Consider the following 18,964-nt stretch of genomic DNA (forward strand, 5'->3'; position numbering starts at 1 on the left):
ATTCCTTGCTTTTTCTATATAGATAGTTATATTATCTAAAACTAAATATAGTCTTACTTATTCCAATGCAATACTTATGTCTTTTCTTTCTTTCTGTTGCCATACTGCATTGACAAGGCTCCTAGTACAATGCTGAATAGAAGTGGAGAGGTCAGACCTTTTTGCCTTGTTCCTATTCTAAAGGGTAAACTTTCATTTACTAATAGTGTAATGTAAGCTCAAAATTTTCCAAAAATGGCTTTTACCATATTGAGGAAGTTCTTTATGTTCTATTTCTGAGAATTTTTTAAAAATCATGAATAAATACTGAATTATGTCAAATGCTTTTTCTGTATCTATGAAGATGATTATAATCAATCAATCAATCTTTTTTTTTTTTTCTTTCTCATCCTCTCTTTCTCTTTCTTTCTCTTTGGTCTCTTCATATAGGGAATTACGCTGACATTCTTCTAATGTCAAACCAATTTTGGATTCTATTTGCTAAAATTTTGTTAAGGATTTCTGTTCCTGTGTTCACGAGGGATATGGCTATATACTTTTCTTTTATTGCAGTGCCTTTGGTTTTGGTATCAGGGTAATGCTGAACTCAATCTGTATGGAAGCATTATTCCCTTTTCATTTGTTCCCTAATGTGTCCTTAAATTACTTCTTCCTTGAATGTTTGACAGAATTTACAAGTGAAGTAATGTGGAGTTTTCTTTGTGGGGAGGTTTTTAACTATAATTTCAATTTCTAGAAAAAATATAAGGCTCTCATAGTATTTCTTTTTGAGTGAGCTTGGATAATTTCTGTATTTCAAGGAGTTTATTTCATCCACTTGAATTTATTGACATAAACTTATTCATCATATACCTGTATTATACTCCCAATGGCTATAGGAGTCTATAGTGACATTCAATGTTCGTTTCTGATGTTGGTAAGTTCAGTATTATGTTTTTGTACTGATTGATCTTGGCTAGAGGTTTATCTATTTTACTGATCTTTTCACAGAATCAGCCTTTGATTTCACTGATTTTTCTGTATCATATTCTTGTTTTCCCTTTAATTGATCTCTGCCTTTAAAATTATTATTTCCTTCCTTTACATTCTCTAGATTTAATCTGCTATTCTTTTGTACTACTTAAGGAAGCTTAGTTAATTGGTTTTAGACCTTTCTTTTTTAAATATAAACAATGCTGTCTATTTTCCTCTAGTATCACTTCTACTCTCATCATATTCACATTTTCTTTTATATTCTTGAACATATGGAGTGTATTTATAGCAACTGTTTTATCAACCTTGTCTGCTAATTTCACCAGCTGGGCATTTCTGGGTCTATTTCTATTGACTGAGTTTTCTACTCATTATGGGTAATATTTTCTGCCTTCTATGCTTATCTGTTAATTTTTAGTGTCATTCTGGATTTTGTGAATTTTACATTAGTGGATTTTGGATTTTGTTGCATTTCTTTAGACGGTGGTTCACTTATTCTGGTATGCCATTACATTACATGGAATCAGTTTGACTTTTTTGATGTTTGCTTTTACACTTCAAGGCAGTTCCAGGGCATGTTTTAATCTAAAGACTAATTTAGTCCCAGTACCAAGGCGATAAACTTTCTGAGGATTTTACTCAATGATCTGATGATTACAAAGTCTTTTCACACTTAGCTCCAGGAATTGTTTGACCTTCTGTTTCCTTCCTTTTCCCAGCTGTACATAGTTTCTTCATAAAAATAGGTAGATCTCTATTTAGCCAAAGAGTCAAAGGGGCTTCAGCAAAACTCCAGAGTTTTTTCTGTGCATTTTCCTCCTGATACTCTGTTATACTCTAAGAACTTTGGTCTCCATGAATTCTGATCTGTCTCCTCAAATCAGCAAGACTGACTGGCTCTTTTGGGTTTCCTGTTCCTAAGCATGGCTTGGAAATTGCTTCTAAGAAGTAAGCTCGGATAATCACAGGACTCACCACGTTTGTTTTTCTACTCTGGAATCCTAGTCCTGCAGTGCCTGTTGTTGAATGTCTAAAAGTCATTTAATATATTGTGTCTGGTTTTCTAATTGTTCAGGGCAGGGGGTAAATCTGGTTCCTAATACTTTATCATTATGTTTGAAAGCAAAAGTTATATATGTAATTGGGTTAAATATTTAAAAAGTCACACTAACCTTGTAAATTTTGTTACCAATACAATTCAGGTAACTGAAATGAAGTTTATTATATATAAAGTTCTACAATATGTATTATAATAATAATATAGAGTATAATAAAGATTCTGAGACTGAAGATAGCAGGATTAGTGTTCCCAACTCTCTCAGAAGTTAATATGCAGTCTCCTTTGATCTGCTGTCCCTCACAAAAATCCTACACTAACAAAAAGAGAAGCATCAATATAACCTGTCAGAGATACAGAGATTCCTGAACTCAACTGAGAAATAAATTATAAATTAAAGATGCAGTAAAGCAAATTTGGTAATCCTGACAATTCAATTCAATTAGAAAAAAAATTTGCTAGCATTTGCTAGTATTTTTCTCCATCTGTCATTATTAGGAATAGAGATAAATACTTGCCCCTGTACTAAAACCCCCATATACCTACCAAAAGGAAGAGCAAAGGAAATAGCCATAAATAATTTTGAAGTAGGAATGTTTACCATAAATTCATAGGGTGTTATGAAGGTATATAGCACAATCAAGTCTTGTTCACTTATGTTTTCTTGAAATATGTCACTTCAAGAGTTATCCTAGTGAAACCTATAAAACAAATTACAATAGCACTAATATATGTGGTAAATGTTTTATTCTTTATATAGATGTATGTATGTTTACACATACAGAAACATGCAAAAAACCACATCTATATACAGAAATTATATTTACCATTTGTCATGATACATATAAAATCAGCAACAGTATTATGCATATAGCACATTCATTTTCCTTTAATAAAACTAAAAGCACCCACCATCCTATAAATATTTATAATGCAAAAAATGGGAACTTGATATCTGATTTTACTTAACAATTGCTTACAGAATTAGAAATTAATCTGAAGAAAGATGAGCACTGAAATATGGTGCAATCAATATTTTTTTTCAGTTTTTAGTATGTATAAGTTGTACTTTGAATTAGTTGTCTACTTTATTGTATGAACCCTCTATATAAATAATTTTAATGTTCTTGATTCCTGTTGTTCTACTGCTGCCCCAAAAAGGATTTTGCCAATTCATATTCATGCTACTAGTGTATGGGAAAGCCTTTTGACCATACTCTCAACCAGAACTCTGATTAAAATAATAATTCTCTAATGTGCTAGGCCTGCGATCCTTAAATTTTAATGGGACAATAAAGCACACTCTTGGGAAGGATATTGTAAAGCAAGATAAGCACAGGATATTTTAAATTTTTAAGGGAAATAATAATACTCAACATCCCTCAGACACCAAACACACTACCTGCTCACAGTTTCAACATATCACACTACGGTCTTTTCAATGATTGTCCCATCTTTATGAAGCTAGGTTTCAGGAGTTGCTGCAACACAAAGTGAGTACTCTGTGAAAATATACTTTTTCTATAAAAATATTTGGATCCTAGTGGAGGTACCCAATCTGATTCCAAGATATGGGAAGTTGTGTAGTGTCCAACAAGGTAAACACTCCCATTAGTAAAAAACTGTGGCTGTTCAAGAATGAAATAAAAACATTTTTTTGTCTTTCAATTTATGTATATTTTCAGATTATTTTTTCCATTAATTGGCAAAAATTTTTCATTATCTATTATGTACCAAGCACTATTCAAAGAGCTAGGGATACATTAATAAATAAGACAGAGGATGTCCATGACCTCACAGAGCTTACATTCAGATGACAGTGGGGAGAGACAGGCAACATGTGCGTGAACAAAAAATCCAAGATAATAAATGCAGATTCTGATTTAATCTTTACAAGACTTAAAGATAGAACAAGATCAAGAATGAGCAGGGGGATGTTCTAGGTAGAGTGCTTATGGAAGTCCACTCTAAGAAGAAGCTATTTAAAGCAAATGTCTGAAGGATAATGAGGCATCCATGCCAAGAACTGGGAAAGAGCTGAAGGAAGAGACTTCTAGGATCATCAGTGCAAAATCCCAAGAGTAGAAAGGAATAAAGGAACCAAGGGTAGCAAAAAATACAGAGTGAGGGGTAGAGTGGTATATGATCAGACAGACAGGAGAGGTGGGAAGTATTTCCCCTGGCCATGATAGGCAGTTTGAGTTTATTAGAAGAGCAATGGAAGGCCATTAAAAGATTTTAAGCAGAGAAATCACATGATTTAAATGGGGTTTCTACAGAGAATTCTGGCTGCTATATTGAGAATAGACTGGAAAGCAGGAGTATGGTAGCTGACATCATAGACTCTGGGGTCAGGCAAAGCAGAGCTTATTTCCCAGCTTTTCCTGAGTAAAAGTTGAATAAAATATGCATATGTGGTCTTAATGATAAGATGTTTATTACATCAGAGCATAATTTTTTATAAAGTACTCTCACAAAGATAATTTATACATGCTTGGATTTATTTTATTCTAAATTTCTGTATGTACTCAAGCTTTATGGAAATCTTCATTTATTTCAGTATGATACTTTAGTTTTATTATACTGAGCATTTTGGTGTATGGATGTGTGTATGTCTGTGATATGTTTAAAAACTAATCCAAATAGTATACATTGTGGGCAAAATATGAATAAAGACATTAGGTTAAAAATATAATAACCTCAATAAGGTAAAGCTTTATAAGAAGAACCATATATATATATTTAAAACTAAAGAATGTAGGGATGTTAGATAGCATCTCTTATTTGTTTTAAAAATTTTTTTGATTACAGTTGACACACAATGTTAAAATTCGTTTTAAGTGTACAACATAATGATTCAATTTCTCTATACATTATGCTATGCTCACCCTCTTTAAATTCGACTTTCCTTAGCTGTAAAATAAGGCTCTTAAAATAGTGCTTGTCACAAGATAAGAGCCCATTAAATATTAGCCATTTACTTTAATTTTTGTAATGGACTGACATTTATCATTTATTAGGAAATAGATATAGCCACCACTGACCTCTACAAATCTTAAACTAACTTTCTAGTTAATGCAAGAATGTGCAACTGAAAGCACCCAGTTTCATTTATTCATTTGATACAGTATAAGGGATACAGATGTAAAACAGAATAAGATTTCTTCTTTGAGATACTGAATGTAGGATCTTTCATTCTTATCTATATACTTATTATCATCACGTTTCTGTATAAACTAAAGGGATTACTACTCTAATAAATGATTTATAGTATCCTAAATAAAAATTTAATTATATTCTAAATAAGTATTATATGATTATAATGACTGATATTGGTTTTTGTATACCTCATTTGTAAGGGTTGTTTTTTTTTTTTTTTTAAACCATTTGGGAGTTTTCTTACAAGATTTGGCAAGACGGTACAGGCTGTGGATGAACAGGTTTTTTTGACTCACATACACGGATCAAGTAGGAAAAATAAAAGGAGAGGGTGGAGGTTAGCTCACAAAAAACCAAACCAAAACAAAACAAAAACACAGTGTGATGTGCCCTTTTGGACACTGAGTAATGATTCTAGCATGCTGCCCTTCCACTTCTGCCATGAATTCAAGAGTGCCAGTCCCACAGACTCAGGGACATGGAAGAGAAAATGTGAAACGGCCACGAATTCAGACTATCCATACCAACATCGATGCACGGTACAAAACTGAGCTAGTCAACTTGTAATGAGGATGATGTTTGTAGAAAACTGAGAAGAATGAGAAATAGGTCCAAAATTCTTGCTTATTTCTTTTTTTTTTAAATTTTATTTTTTTCAGTATTCCAAAATTCATTGTTTATGTTTAGCTTATTTCTTAAGAATTCCTGAAAATAGAAAAAGACAAGAAGGAAAGGTTCCAGCAGTAAACCAACCTAAGAAGGCACCAAAGTACTATATCACATGAGTATGTATTATATGAAGAAAGACTGCTCTTTAATAAATCCTTCTAGAAATGTATTTGAAATTTAAAGAAGCATGACGACTGATATTTGAAAAAAGATGAGATCGTGTATGGTATTTAAAAAAATTAATTTCTGAGGGACAGATAACGTAGAGTATATAATGATTATTGGTCTGGAAAAGAAAGGTGTTCTACTTACTGGATAGAAATCACATGGATCGTCTTACCAGCTAGCTTGACTGAAAGTGGTTTTTCCCTCTTGATCATATTTCAATGGGCAGGGCCATTAGGGTGTGTTTGAAGAGTCAAGAATAAAAATACTAATCCCATCCCCTCTCTCCAGTGTTTACTGCAAAGCATATAGAGAGGCACCATGGGCATCATTATCAGGATTTGGGTGAAATCAGCACAGCACAGTTATGCAAATCATGTGCGCAACTGACACTGCTTGTGTATTATCAGTGTAATCCACCTCTATGGAGCACCTCCAGGAAGGAAAAGAGGGGTGGGGGGGTGGGGAAAGTTCACACTTGGGAGATCACCCAGAAAGTGGGCCAGATGCCAGGTCTACAATCAGGTGAAAACAGTTCCTTCTCATGGGAAGTCTGCAGGACAAATTATACTACACTTAATGCATCATCACTATTATGCATGAGCTACAATAGATTCAATTTCTAAACCAGCATAATTTAATCCAATATATCCATCATTATCCTGGGCCATGGATTAGTATTTTTAAAATGGGTCTCTGACAAATCTGAGAGAAAAGTCATGATGATGTTGTTTCAAAATAATGTCAATACAAAAATAACTAATAATGATAATATTTTAGGCAAGTACCTAATTTTCAGACATTTTTTATTCTTTACTCATTTCACAAGTTGTTAATATGAAAAAGTCTATAGCCTGTAGCTGTTCCATGTTATTCAAATAATTTTGTATGTAATACAAGCTAAAGGTACTTATTTACATACTTTTTTCTGGTAGTCACCTCAAAAAATGAAGCAATACTGAAGCAAACATTTAAGGATTGGGGGAAAAAACCTATGAAAAAGACAAAGAGTAGAAGGCAAAAGGAAACACAAGAGGAAAAGATTATTTAATGAAATAAGATGGAGAGCAATTACAAAGGCTATATGTACTTTAGAATCCCTTCTAGTTTGTGGAATTCCTGACCAGTCAGCAATAAAAGGAAATGATGTGGCTGTGGTAGTGAATCCTGTAGCAAGACATGACAGTATATTTGAAAGCATTTCATTCTTATGATGAATTAACAGACTGTCCCATGTGAGAAGACTGAAAACTAGAGCATTTGACATTAAGTTGTTTCTTTAATAATACGGTCAAAGGTTAGCTCTGTCTCACTCTAAGCCAGATACGACTTTTGATTAAGAATCTGAAGATGAGGAGTGATCTCTTCTTGTCGGTTTCTCTGAGAGGATGTAGTTTAAACTTTAAAAATGCCTGTTAGTTGATTGAATAGTCTACTAAAGGCGAATGTTCAAATATATTCAAAAACAGGCAAAGTCATAATATTTTATAGTTTCTGGTAACAGTTAAAAGCATAACTGAATAAAACATAAACTAGTGTTAAAAATAATAGAAACGTGTAAATGAGTTTGTGGCAGGACAGTATTTAACTGATAATGTTTTTAAAAAAATCAATACTGGGAACTAATACAAGTATTCAATACTTCTGAGCTATTTTTATGGGAAAAAACTGGGATTATAAGATCTTTAAAAATAAAAAGGCAGTCCTTGTATTGTAGAATTAAAAAAATGTATAGCAAGGGAGAAGCTATTGTTTTTACAGTAGATATTTATATGGTACATCTGGTCCAGTTGTTTTTTATAGGACAAAATAGTTTTAAACTGACAATTAGACATAAAGCACAAACTTCTTAGGCTAAAAATTGTCAAACACTGAATAGGTTACAAAGTAATATTGTAAAAATCAACATTCCTAAGGTGTTTGGAAATAAGCTAGGTATTTGTTCAGAATAACATAGGCTTCTTGACCCTACATAAAAAGATGAAGACTTCATGACACTAGAAGTTTCCTCAAACAGCTCTAACTCCAGGGTTATGTGATATACCTGCATATATACAGATATATGTACAGATTGTATGATACAAATATATCACATAAACTAATTTTACAAAGCATTTATTTTTAGATGATATATCCCAATAAAGAATTAGACAATAAGTACTGGTTTAACTGAAAGCTAAGGTTTTCCTTAGACTATTATAGGTAAGTCTTATTGAAAACCCAAAGGAATTATTTTTTAAAAATGAGAAGAACAAAACAAAAAAGCAATTTGCGGGCCCTTGGGTGGTTTAGTAGGTTAAGTGGCTGCCTCAGGATTTTGGCGGGTCATGATCCCAGGGTCCTGGGATCAAGTCTTGCATTGGGCTTTGTCTCAGTGGGGAGTCTGCTTGAGGATTCTCTCTCTATCTCTCGCTTTGCCCCCCCTATAAATAAATCTTTTAAAAAAATAAGTTCCTACACTTACCTGCTTACTCAAAGATATTTAAATACTTAAACAATATTTCAGTGTTACAATAAGCAAGCATCTGTGAAAATATGAGTGTTAAGAAATACTTTTTTTTAGAATACAAGAGACAATTTCTTTAAGACATTAGCATTTTTCATTTTCATATTTTTTAAAAGATTCCAGTTTTAAGCAATAAGTAATTTTTATAATAATCTGGATCCAGGACAATTCCATGGCTATCTGAATTTTAGATATGGCATAAAAATATTTGAGACTATGAGAGAGATATTCTTACCTTTTCCTCCTTGCAATTTACACATAACCATTTATAATGCATATATACTATATAAATTTCCATATATTAAAAATAATCTTCTATTCTGTTTTAAATATTTAATTTGGTCACAGCATCATAGTATGTGAGACATATACTTGAAATGCTAATTAGGAAAAAATATGCAATTCTAGTTCCTCTTAGATTAAAAAAAATAACAAGTATGCTAAGTATTATTTTGATTAATAGGGGTCCAAGACTTAATTGAAACACTATTTCCCCAGTGTATTGGGTATAATAAAGACAATTAAAAGGAGCAATATATAACGTATGAAGCACACTAATCAAATTTCTAAGAATGAAAGGACTATAATTACTTGTTAAACTAAAAATCTAAAAGACAAAACTAATAAAAATCATTTTTGTAGAAGGAATACTGATTCACTGATTCATCATTAAAAACTCACGTTTTAAACGTCATATGTTATAAATTTATATATAGCAAATCAGATAATTTGTGTGGTAAATCTTAAGATTAATTGGTGGGTTTTTTTTTTTTTAAGATTTTATTTATTTATTTGACAGACAGAGATCACAAGCAGGCAGAGAGCCCGATGCGGGGCTTGATCCCAGGACCCTGGGATCACGACCTGAGCTGAAGGCAGAGGCTTTAACCCACTGAGCCACCCAGGCGCCCCTAATTGGTGAAGTTTTAAATATAAACCAGTACCTTTTATTTTCTTGTATCCTTACATAATGTATACAAGAGTATAGATTATTTCCTCACTGGACCAAAAACTTTGACTGTGATCTTCAGCTGATACATTGTTGATGATACATTCCAATTCTTTATTTCTCTCTCCTTCACATTCCTTCCCACTCCCTCTTAGATTGTCATTTGAATTTCACATGTAAAAAGATGTTTTTCCCCCCTTTCTCAGCCAGTCATTTTGTTTTGAGTGTTACAAAAAGCAAAAGTAGAAGGAGGGTTGCAATTGCTAGATATGTTTAAATTTAGCCAACATATTGCAATAAAATAAACACTGAAGATAGCCATACAAACAAAACTGAGATTCTATCATTTCACTTTTTTCTTTCTTTGTGAATGGACACTATTTCAGAAATAGGATACATCACGACTACAACCAAAGTAAGAAATGTTATGATTTCTTCTGTTATTATTTCAAGAAGTAGGGAATAAAATATGGGAGTTACTGACAAAAATTATCTGCTACCGAGAAAAGACTATCATATTAATCCGATATGTTTCCACAAATAATAAAATTAAACTATTCAAAAATTATTGTAAGAAAACAAACATTTCCATGGCAAATACTGCTAAATACTACGGAAGTATAATTATTCTTTAAGGGGTTCTGATTGGTTATTGTAAAACTGGACATACTTCCAATTTAAAAAAAATTATCAATGGCTGTAATAAAAATTTAAAGCACGCAATCAAATCAAGTAACCAGGGTTTCATAAACTTAAACCCATTTTCTATGCCAGTGTAAAAAGTATTATTGAGGTACTAATTAGCAAAGGTGAGGGAGGGAAAATTCAACATTGTTTTATACTTTTTTGGTGTTCAGCACGACAGAAGGGGCTTTGTAAAAAGTACTTTTAAATGGGAATGTGTTTTAAGTAAACTTCTGCATCTCTGAAGCTAAAAGTACAAAATCAGAAACTGTCCTTATCAAGGCTGTCTCTTAAATATGGTTAGCACACAGTTGTAGGGAAGTAGTAGTGGTACTGTGAAGGTCATCTGAAAAGCTTAAGACCTATTCCATTTTTTGAAAATCTATTTTAAAGTTAAAACAAAGCACAGCTAATTATAAGACAAAAAAAGTGGGGTGTGGGGACTATTCTTTTACTCTTTAAGATTTGGTTGTAGTGAACAATCAGTAGCCAAGTCCAGGGAAAAAAGATAATACATTGTATTTAGCATCATATAATACTGGGGGTATGGGGAGACTTAAAGATCAAATTAAGTGACTTGACAAAGTAATATAACTAATTTGCACTGAGCCCATTCCAAACTGTTTTGACTTCTTCTAAATAGTACTTTTTTCTTTATCATTTTGAGTTAATTTAACCAAGTTTTATAGAATAAACATATGGGGCTGTATCATTTATCCCATAACATACAGGTTTTGGAGTTTGACTGTCTTGGTGTGAATCTAGGCTCTGCAAGTGCAACCTCTCTGAGCCTCTGTCTTTTCACCTATAATAAATATAGTAACAGCAAAAAGTTTTCTCGACTGATGGCCTCTTCCCCAAACACTGAATTCCTGGAGCTTGTAGGCCCCTCTTTTCATGTCACACATAAACACTTCTGAGTGGTTGAATTACAGAGTCACTAAGAGTCAGTTATAATTCTAGCCAAGCCTATTTATCCCAGCTGTACCACCTATTATAATTAGGTAAATTATTTAAATATCCATATTTCAAGGAAATAAGTACAAAAAGAAAATTGTTTCTAAAAACAATTTTGTCTAAACTAACTTTGGAAAGATTCAATAAAGGTGAGTTGATTTTAAAAAATGCTAAAGAATTAGAGGTGGACAAAGATAGTCATAAAAATTAGTGCAAAATCTTAAAAATTTAATAGAAGTCTGATTGCGTCACAAGGGTCTAAGTTCTTAAGACACTGAAAATGGAATTAGAGATGATGCACTATATTTTTACGTTTGAAAAATGTAAACATAAGAACTTTTGTCAAAAGAATTTCTCATGTTGCTAGACTTATTGCTGTTAATTAATAAAATACCTAGCTTTGCTCATGTCAGATAAAAGGGCTTTAATTAAAGAAATAATCCTTGGGAAGTGCTTGCTGCAGTGCCTTGTGTCTAAGGAGGGTTCTAGAAATGCCAGATATTATCTGTAAATAATCTAACTATTGGGACTATACAATCAAAACCAAGACACTACCTGGTGTCCTCTAAAATATGCAAGTAGAGTTCCAAATAGGAAATTTCAGCTTATACGGGATCATACACGGGGTGGGGTGGGGGTGGGGGTGGTGGGGGAGGAAGGATTAGCATTTATTGAATGTATTTTTCTAATTTTTTTTTCATTTAACACATAAGTGTACATAAATGCCAAGCTCTTTGTTACCAACCTAGTAGAGAAAAAATTTCAAATCTAAAATATAGGAAGCAAAGATGCAATATTAATACTATATAGCACAATAACAAACTAAAACAATGGATGGTCTTTACCCAAAGTGGGGGAGAGGAAGGAGGAAGCAAAATACTTTGTACTGATAATATCCATAAAAACAAATTAATACTAAAATCATTACATTAGTCTTAATATAATATAATTATATTATTAATTAATATTATATTAATATAATATTAATATAATTATTAATTATATATTAATTATATATTAATTATTAATTAATATAATATTAATATAATTAATATTATTAATATAATATAATATAATATAGGGTACTATACTAGTAATTTTAAGCACTAGTTCCTAAATTTTAGTCTATCTGTGGCATATTCTGTGTCACCTTTATAGCCATTTGTACCCTTCCTTGCTCCTGCAGAAAGCTAATTTCTGTTGGCTTTATCAGTAGGCTCTTCTGTCCTCTGGCTTCTTGCTAGCCTTAGTGCATGTGAGGAATCAGCAAGAGACTAGAGAGTGGAAAGACTGAGGTCAAGGTGTTTATTCTTCAGTCACAGGTTAGCAGGGGCACATTCCTCATCAAAGCTCAGTGTTTAAGACCCATCTCCTACCTCTTCTAATGCTAGTGATCTCTTGATCCCCTCCAGGCATAGGGTTGCTAATGGTTTCTTGCTATTGCTAGCCTCGTAATGCTTCAACCATCCTTCGTTGGTTTCCTTTATGCCTCACTATTCTCTTGTAAATATTACCATGAATGTCTCCAAATTTTTCCCATTGAGTGTCTCATTGCTCCTGTCAGGGCCTTGGTTGATAGTTACTGGTAGCAGGAGTGGCCCAAGGCTTCAGAGAGTCAAAATGGCATTCTGGCACTGAGTTGCTCAATATGAAGAGAACAAGATGGCTTTTTTACTGGGGAGTTAATGGAATACTACTAATTCTAGGTATTTGCTGGCAATATGATTACCCAAATTATCACTGCTGGTAGCATGTAGCCTTGCTGAAGTGACAGTGGTGGTGTGTAGAGTGAAGACTGTAGTGTGATATGGCTAACTCTGATGACCCTAAGGATTACATAAGAGAGGAAGGACAGTTTGAAGGTCTTGAATGCTCACTTCATGTCGGAGCAGAAGTTGGAATGTCAAAGTCCTCTGTCAGCTTTAAAAGAGTCCTTATTTACCTAAGCCTCAGGGCAAATAAGGCTGAAAACCAACTCCAGAATCTGATTTGAAGGGTTATAGAGTTGCCACACTAAATAAAATGGGCAGTACCAATACAACCTGGTCATGGCAATGGATTAGTGAAACATGGAATGGTACTATCTGATCAAATACCAAGGCGCAGAATGTTGAACCTGCAAACACTTCCAAACCGCCCTTGCTGGAAGACACAGTCGTCATTCCCCACTTTTCCATCTAAGGAAACTAATGTTCCATAAATCAGCATTCCCATAAAGTAAGAAGACTTTCGATTGTTTCAGCTGAGGCAAGAACCCAATCAGAAAATGGCAATTCTTTTCAGGACTCATTCCTATTAACTCTCATTGCCCCTAGGCTCATAATAAGTTAGATTCTAATATAACCAAAATCAAGGGCTGATCCAAGAGGTGACAGCCCTATACACTGAAAGAATCACAAAACGGCCAGTTGTACCAGGAATCCAGTTAGCACGTAAGGGAATGAATAGATTTTAAGTGTTTTACAACAAGAAGATGAAACAAAATACTAGATTGGGCCAAATTTTTATCAATATATATGCATTCACCTGGATTTGGGATTTAATATATTGCCTTGAACAAGTGGGAGTGACTGACTAATTGAATCCTTGATTCAATGATGGCTTATTAGTCAAAAGTTGAAATGCCAGGGTTTCCTGGCATAGCAAAGAGGAAGAACAACAAAAGCTCAAATAAATAAGAATAATGGAAAGGATCTATTATGAATCATCCGGTTCAGCCTGCCACTTACATACTTCTAGAAGGGCCTGCGGGAAACTCCCTTCACCAAAGAATTACACTGGTCATTTTAAGAAGCCACATGCTTGAAAAGCTTTATGGTAATTGTCTTCTCTAGGCTGGAGAGAACAATGATAGATGTTGCAAACAGATCTGGCCTCCTTGATTTAACTGTATATATGATCTCAGAGTGGCAGAGGCTCTATGGTAGGAAATGGAAATACCAAATCCTACCGCAGATTATTAGTCTATTAGATTAGCTCTAAATTGACATTAATCTCTGGAACCCAAAATGCCATTGTAGTTGGCCAGTTCAAAGTGGGGGTATATGGAGGTCAAGGTATATATGTAGGCTTTACCCAAGTCCATCTTACAGTATTTTGGGAATAAATAAACTTAGTAATGGATAGAATCCTTATGTTGGTTCCCTGACCTACAGCTATCATGGAAAGCCAAGAGCTGTGCTTGTCCAATGCAAGTATGAATCAGACACATGATTCTACATTTTCTAGTGGCCACATTTTAAAAAGGTGGAATTAATTTTAATAGATTTCATTTAATAAGAAAATATCATTTCAACACGTAGCACTAGCTACAGGAGGCTAGTTGCTACCAGAATGGAGATCACAGCCCTAGACTTAAAGATAGTAAACTAAAACTGAAAGATGTTGGCATGGGGATTCCTACTACATACCCATTTATACTGTTGATGAGGTTAATGCAAGCTAGATGGTTCTGTGGATGCATGCAGTTTTAATCACATCAAAATGCCAACTACAGATGCAGTTCTGCTGTAATACCATTGCTGGCACATATTAACATATAACATAGCCCCTGATACCAGGTATGGAGATACTGACTTAACAATTTCTTTGGAAAATAATTCCTTATCAACAGATAATCTGAAGCACTTTGCCTTCACATTGCAGGGAGAACATACTTTTATTATCTTAGCTTAAGGCTAGGTCAACTCTTCTGTTATAATACAGTCCAAAGAAGTCTAGTTCATCTTGACAGCCCACAGAACATCAAGTTGGAACGTTACATTCACGGTACTGACTGGACATGGTGAGCAGAAGTAGTAAATACCTGAGATGCCTCCGTAAGATATATGCCAGAGGACAGGAGATAACTGCCACAGAAAGTTCGGAGAAGCACAGTATTAGTGTAATGTTATGGATTTGGTGGTCTAGACATGTTGAATTAGGTCCTCTATGATAAATGAAAATGGGTGCACTTTGCAAGTTTCACCATGAAGGAGGCATGGTTTGTATGCTGTTCTGATGTATGTACTACATACCCAAGGGAAGAGTCTTTCCACCAGGGATCAGAGGTCTGGAACTGTCATATTGGACTACCCCCTGACTATTTGAGGCATCTCAAGCTGCTAAACTAAGAGGGAGAGAAGTGGGCTATTGGTTGATAACTTTTCTAGACTACTAAGATGATTCTGGGTTGTTATGTTTGGAATTCAGGTATCTCTTTTAAAAAATGTTCCCAATAATCCTGAAAAATTGCAGTAATGCAAAGAAAACAGGATAGTCAAGTCCTCAGAATTTGTAGAAATTAATGTTTGGGTCACTCATCAGATAAAGAATCCTGTTCAGCCCAGGTGCTAAAAACAAGGGTAAGAATAAGGGAAAGATGGAATTGGTAGCAGAAGAAGGCTGTAATAACCAATTTGGGCTTTCTGAACAATTAGAGGGCACGGAATTTAGCAGCTATATTTTATGTTGTATCTATTACAAAAAGCATTGGCAATGGCAAATATTTTAGATTACAGTTAGAAATGCAACTGAATTCATATCACCTGTTGATGCAGCAGGTGGATGACACCTTCCTCTCTCTCACTGCTCTGTTAAACTCTCTCTAATTAGCCAGTTTGAGTATACTATCTATTTACATATCTACATAATCATGACTTTGTATACCAAATTGCAAAATAATAGCATGAGTGCAGTTAGAGGGTCCATGTCTTTATTTTTTTTTGAACCTCAAAGTAGCAGTGATTTATTTATGAAATATGCAATTTCACAGAAACAGCTTCACTTTATACACACAAACTTCATAATTACACAGGACCATTTGTTGTCAAGTGTCTGGCCTGGTGAAAGCCAATGGGAGTGGCCTGCGTTTGGAGTAACATCTTTCTCATTCCTCACCTCATTAGCCGCCAACCAGGAACCTCTAGATGACTCATGACTAATTTGCAAAACAGATGCTGATTGCAACTGCCCAGAGTTCAGAAGAAACAAAAACCAAGGTGTCTTCTTAGACACCACCCACAGGGATGGATGTGTTAAAAGAACAAAAAGGAAATCAAGACAACAAAAATTGAGGTATTGAAAGCCTTCCAGAGGTTGAGCTTTGAAGGCATTAACCTCCTAAGGGCAATATAGCAATCCCAGGTAAAGTAGCAAGAGTACATTATATCATGATATTAAAAGCAACACAATTTTGCAAAAAATGAAATAGATGTTTAAAGTTATATTTTCTCCTCAACTTCATGTAATAGATAATGTTCATGAAAATTGATGTTTTACACCATCTGTGGTCAATTCAATAACGCTTTAATAAGCCAGAGTACATGGCTAGGTGAAGGAATTAACAGTCATGTCTTAAAAATATCCTTCAACACAATCATTTTTATAATAAATATGTAATGTTCATAGCATAAGTTAAAAATAAAATATAAAATGTCATAGTTGGAAATAAGGGAATTACTTTGAATCAAGGAGGAAAGTATATATATACTTAAAATATGTTGTTTTTATGTTTGCATTCATTTTATTTTTCTATAACTGCTCCAAATTTACAAGTTAATGCCTAAAATAGTTTTACACATTTCACATTCACATTAAAAACCAAGTAAAGCCTTAAGGATTAATACGGAAAATGTAAAAAAAGATAATACAAGCATTACCTCACAATCCATAGCACTCTCTAATACAATTTGTCAATGTAGATGAAAATATCACTTCCATCAAATCTTCATATTAAAATTAAAATTTAATATGTCATTATGGACAGAAGGAGGATATAAAACTGGCTTGAGAGTATTCTATATTAATTTTCCACCTTTAACTTCTTAGTTATGGCAATTCATGCTAAAAGCTAAATGAGATTCATTCAGATTTCTAATCATTCTTTGTCTTTTATGTACTATATCCTAGCATTTTAAAAATATCACACTTACTCTAGATTTTTTTAATGATGATTTATGAAGCAAAGAAAAGTTTCAGAGAAAATCCAATGACTACATTTTGAGAGTTAAAGAAACAAGGCATGTTTAAAGAAAATATAAAATACTCTAACAGCCAATTTTCTAATAAGCATAATATTTTCAAGCTTAAAAATAGCAATGTTTGTTTTCCCACTGAGGTCCCAGGCTGGACACTCTATCAGTTGAAAAGTACCACAGCCTTCATCTCCTCTGTGGTAATATCAGCATGTAATTATGGTATTTTACTCGATTTTCCATTAGCCAGGATTAACCATAATTATTGAATTAATAATTATAAAATTAAAAATCATACAGAATCTATAGAACAGTTGTTTCCTTACTTCAATAGCTTGAAATAAAAGATTCTTCAGTTGATGGTGCTACTTTCTGCCAAGTCTGTAAGTCTAAAAAAAGGAAGGGCCATATGCATCTTGCAAGATTTATCAGTTATTCAATGTACACAAATAAAAATATTGTTGAGCTCATTCCTAGCTATGGACCAAAGCTGTAAGTTATTCTGTATTACTCTATAACATTTTCCTGAATTCTTATATTTTAGCTTTCTTCTCAAAGAGTCAGTGACACTTACCAGAGTGGGTCCTGAGGTGTCCTGTGAGGGCGTCCCTTCTTCTACAGGCATAGCTACAAAAAGGACATTTGAACGGCTTCTCTCCAGAGTGTAACTTTATGTGTCTCAAAAGGTTGCCCTTCTGAGTAAAAGAGGCTCCACACTGGTTACAGTGGAAGGGACGTTCACCTGCCGAAAGGAACAGAAGTGGGAACGATCGAGTGGGTTATGTGTAAGGGACTGATTGGCTGTACGCTACTAACTGGCGGCAGCTCTCTGCTGAGAGTTTTCTCCCTCCTCAGACTTCTGAACCTTTTTCTTCCTAAAATTTGTTAATACTGAAGCCTTAAACTTTAGGTCAAGCGCGGTTTTCCCTTCTCATACAATTTTACCGGATTCCTGTTACTGGCTCAAAAGAGTCAGTAATCGCATTGACCACTGTTTGAACAACTAAGTGCCATCACTTCACTGACTTTACTGGTTGCTTTACATAGAATATTTAAAATCTTTAAAATGATATTACTAATTAGGCATCTATAATTTCAATTTGCAAATGAAGAACTTGAAGTTCAAGTATCAAAGTATCTGATTATATTTACGGAGCTAATAAGTACTCAAACTGATAGGAATCTTGCTCCATTGGACTACAAAATCTTGCTCTATTGAACCATGCTATATCTCTTTTAATATTACAGAAACTTTGAATTTGAGTTGAATTTTGAATCTTTAGTCTAACTCTCTGATTTAGCCTTTGATTTTGTCCCTGGGGGCCAGGTTACGATGTTCATTATCACGAAATCTCCCAAAATTAGCCCAGGCCCAGGTCTCTCCATTCTCCTAGTCACTAACAGTGAAAGCTTTGGCAAAATTTCCTGACATAAACAGGAAAAGTCCAAAGAAAATTATTCATCCAGATATTCCCTGTTTTCTTTTTGTTTTGAAAATAATTTCAGAGAAACATTTTCCCTCTTTCCTCCTATTACTGGATACTGCTATAAAACTGTTAAGCCAGAATTATCAGTTTAGTCTATTGTCATCAACTGGCTGTCACGAAGGTCACTGAACATAAAAACATATAGTTGGGGAAGCAGTAAAATTAGCATTTAGGGTCAAACCACGAAGAAAATACTATTATTTTAAGTTTGCTGATCTCTAAAGATATTCATGAACTAAGTAATAAATTAATATATACACAGTACAAAATAGTAAGTTCAAAGTTTAGAACGGACATAAAATTTTAAAAAAATTAAAAATTTTTAATAAAATTTTAAAAAATTTAAAAAAACTGGACTATTTCTGTACTTGAGGTCAGATGAAGATTGTAATTTTAATACTTAAA

The 18,964-nt window shown here is 33.7% G+C and overlaps 1 protein-coding gene across 12 annotated transcripts in view; it reads right to left on the reverse strand.

Annotated features, from left to right (window-relative positions):
* Positions 1–18,964, reverse strand: part of IKZF2 (IKAROS family zinc finger 2) — a 155,722-nt gene that overhangs the window by 30,009 nt on the left and 106,749 nt on the right. For all 12 annotated transcript variants that reach the window (XM_047720979.1, XM_047720986.1, XM_047720980.1 and 9 more), the window contains one exon: positions 17,647–17,814. In XM_047720979.1, the coding sequence (XP_047576935.1) occupies positions 17,647–17,814 (168 nt within the window). The remainder of the gene's footprint in view (positions 1–17,646; positions 17,815–18,964) is intronic.

This window comes from Lutra lutra, chromosome 3 (assembly GCF_902655055.1).
Source record: "Lutra lutra chromosome 3, mLutLut1.2, whole genome shotgun sequence".
In the NCBI taxonomy this organism is placed as follows: domain Eukaryota; kingdom Metazoa; phylum Chordata; class Mammalia; order Carnivora; family Mustelidae; genus Lutra; species Lutra lutra.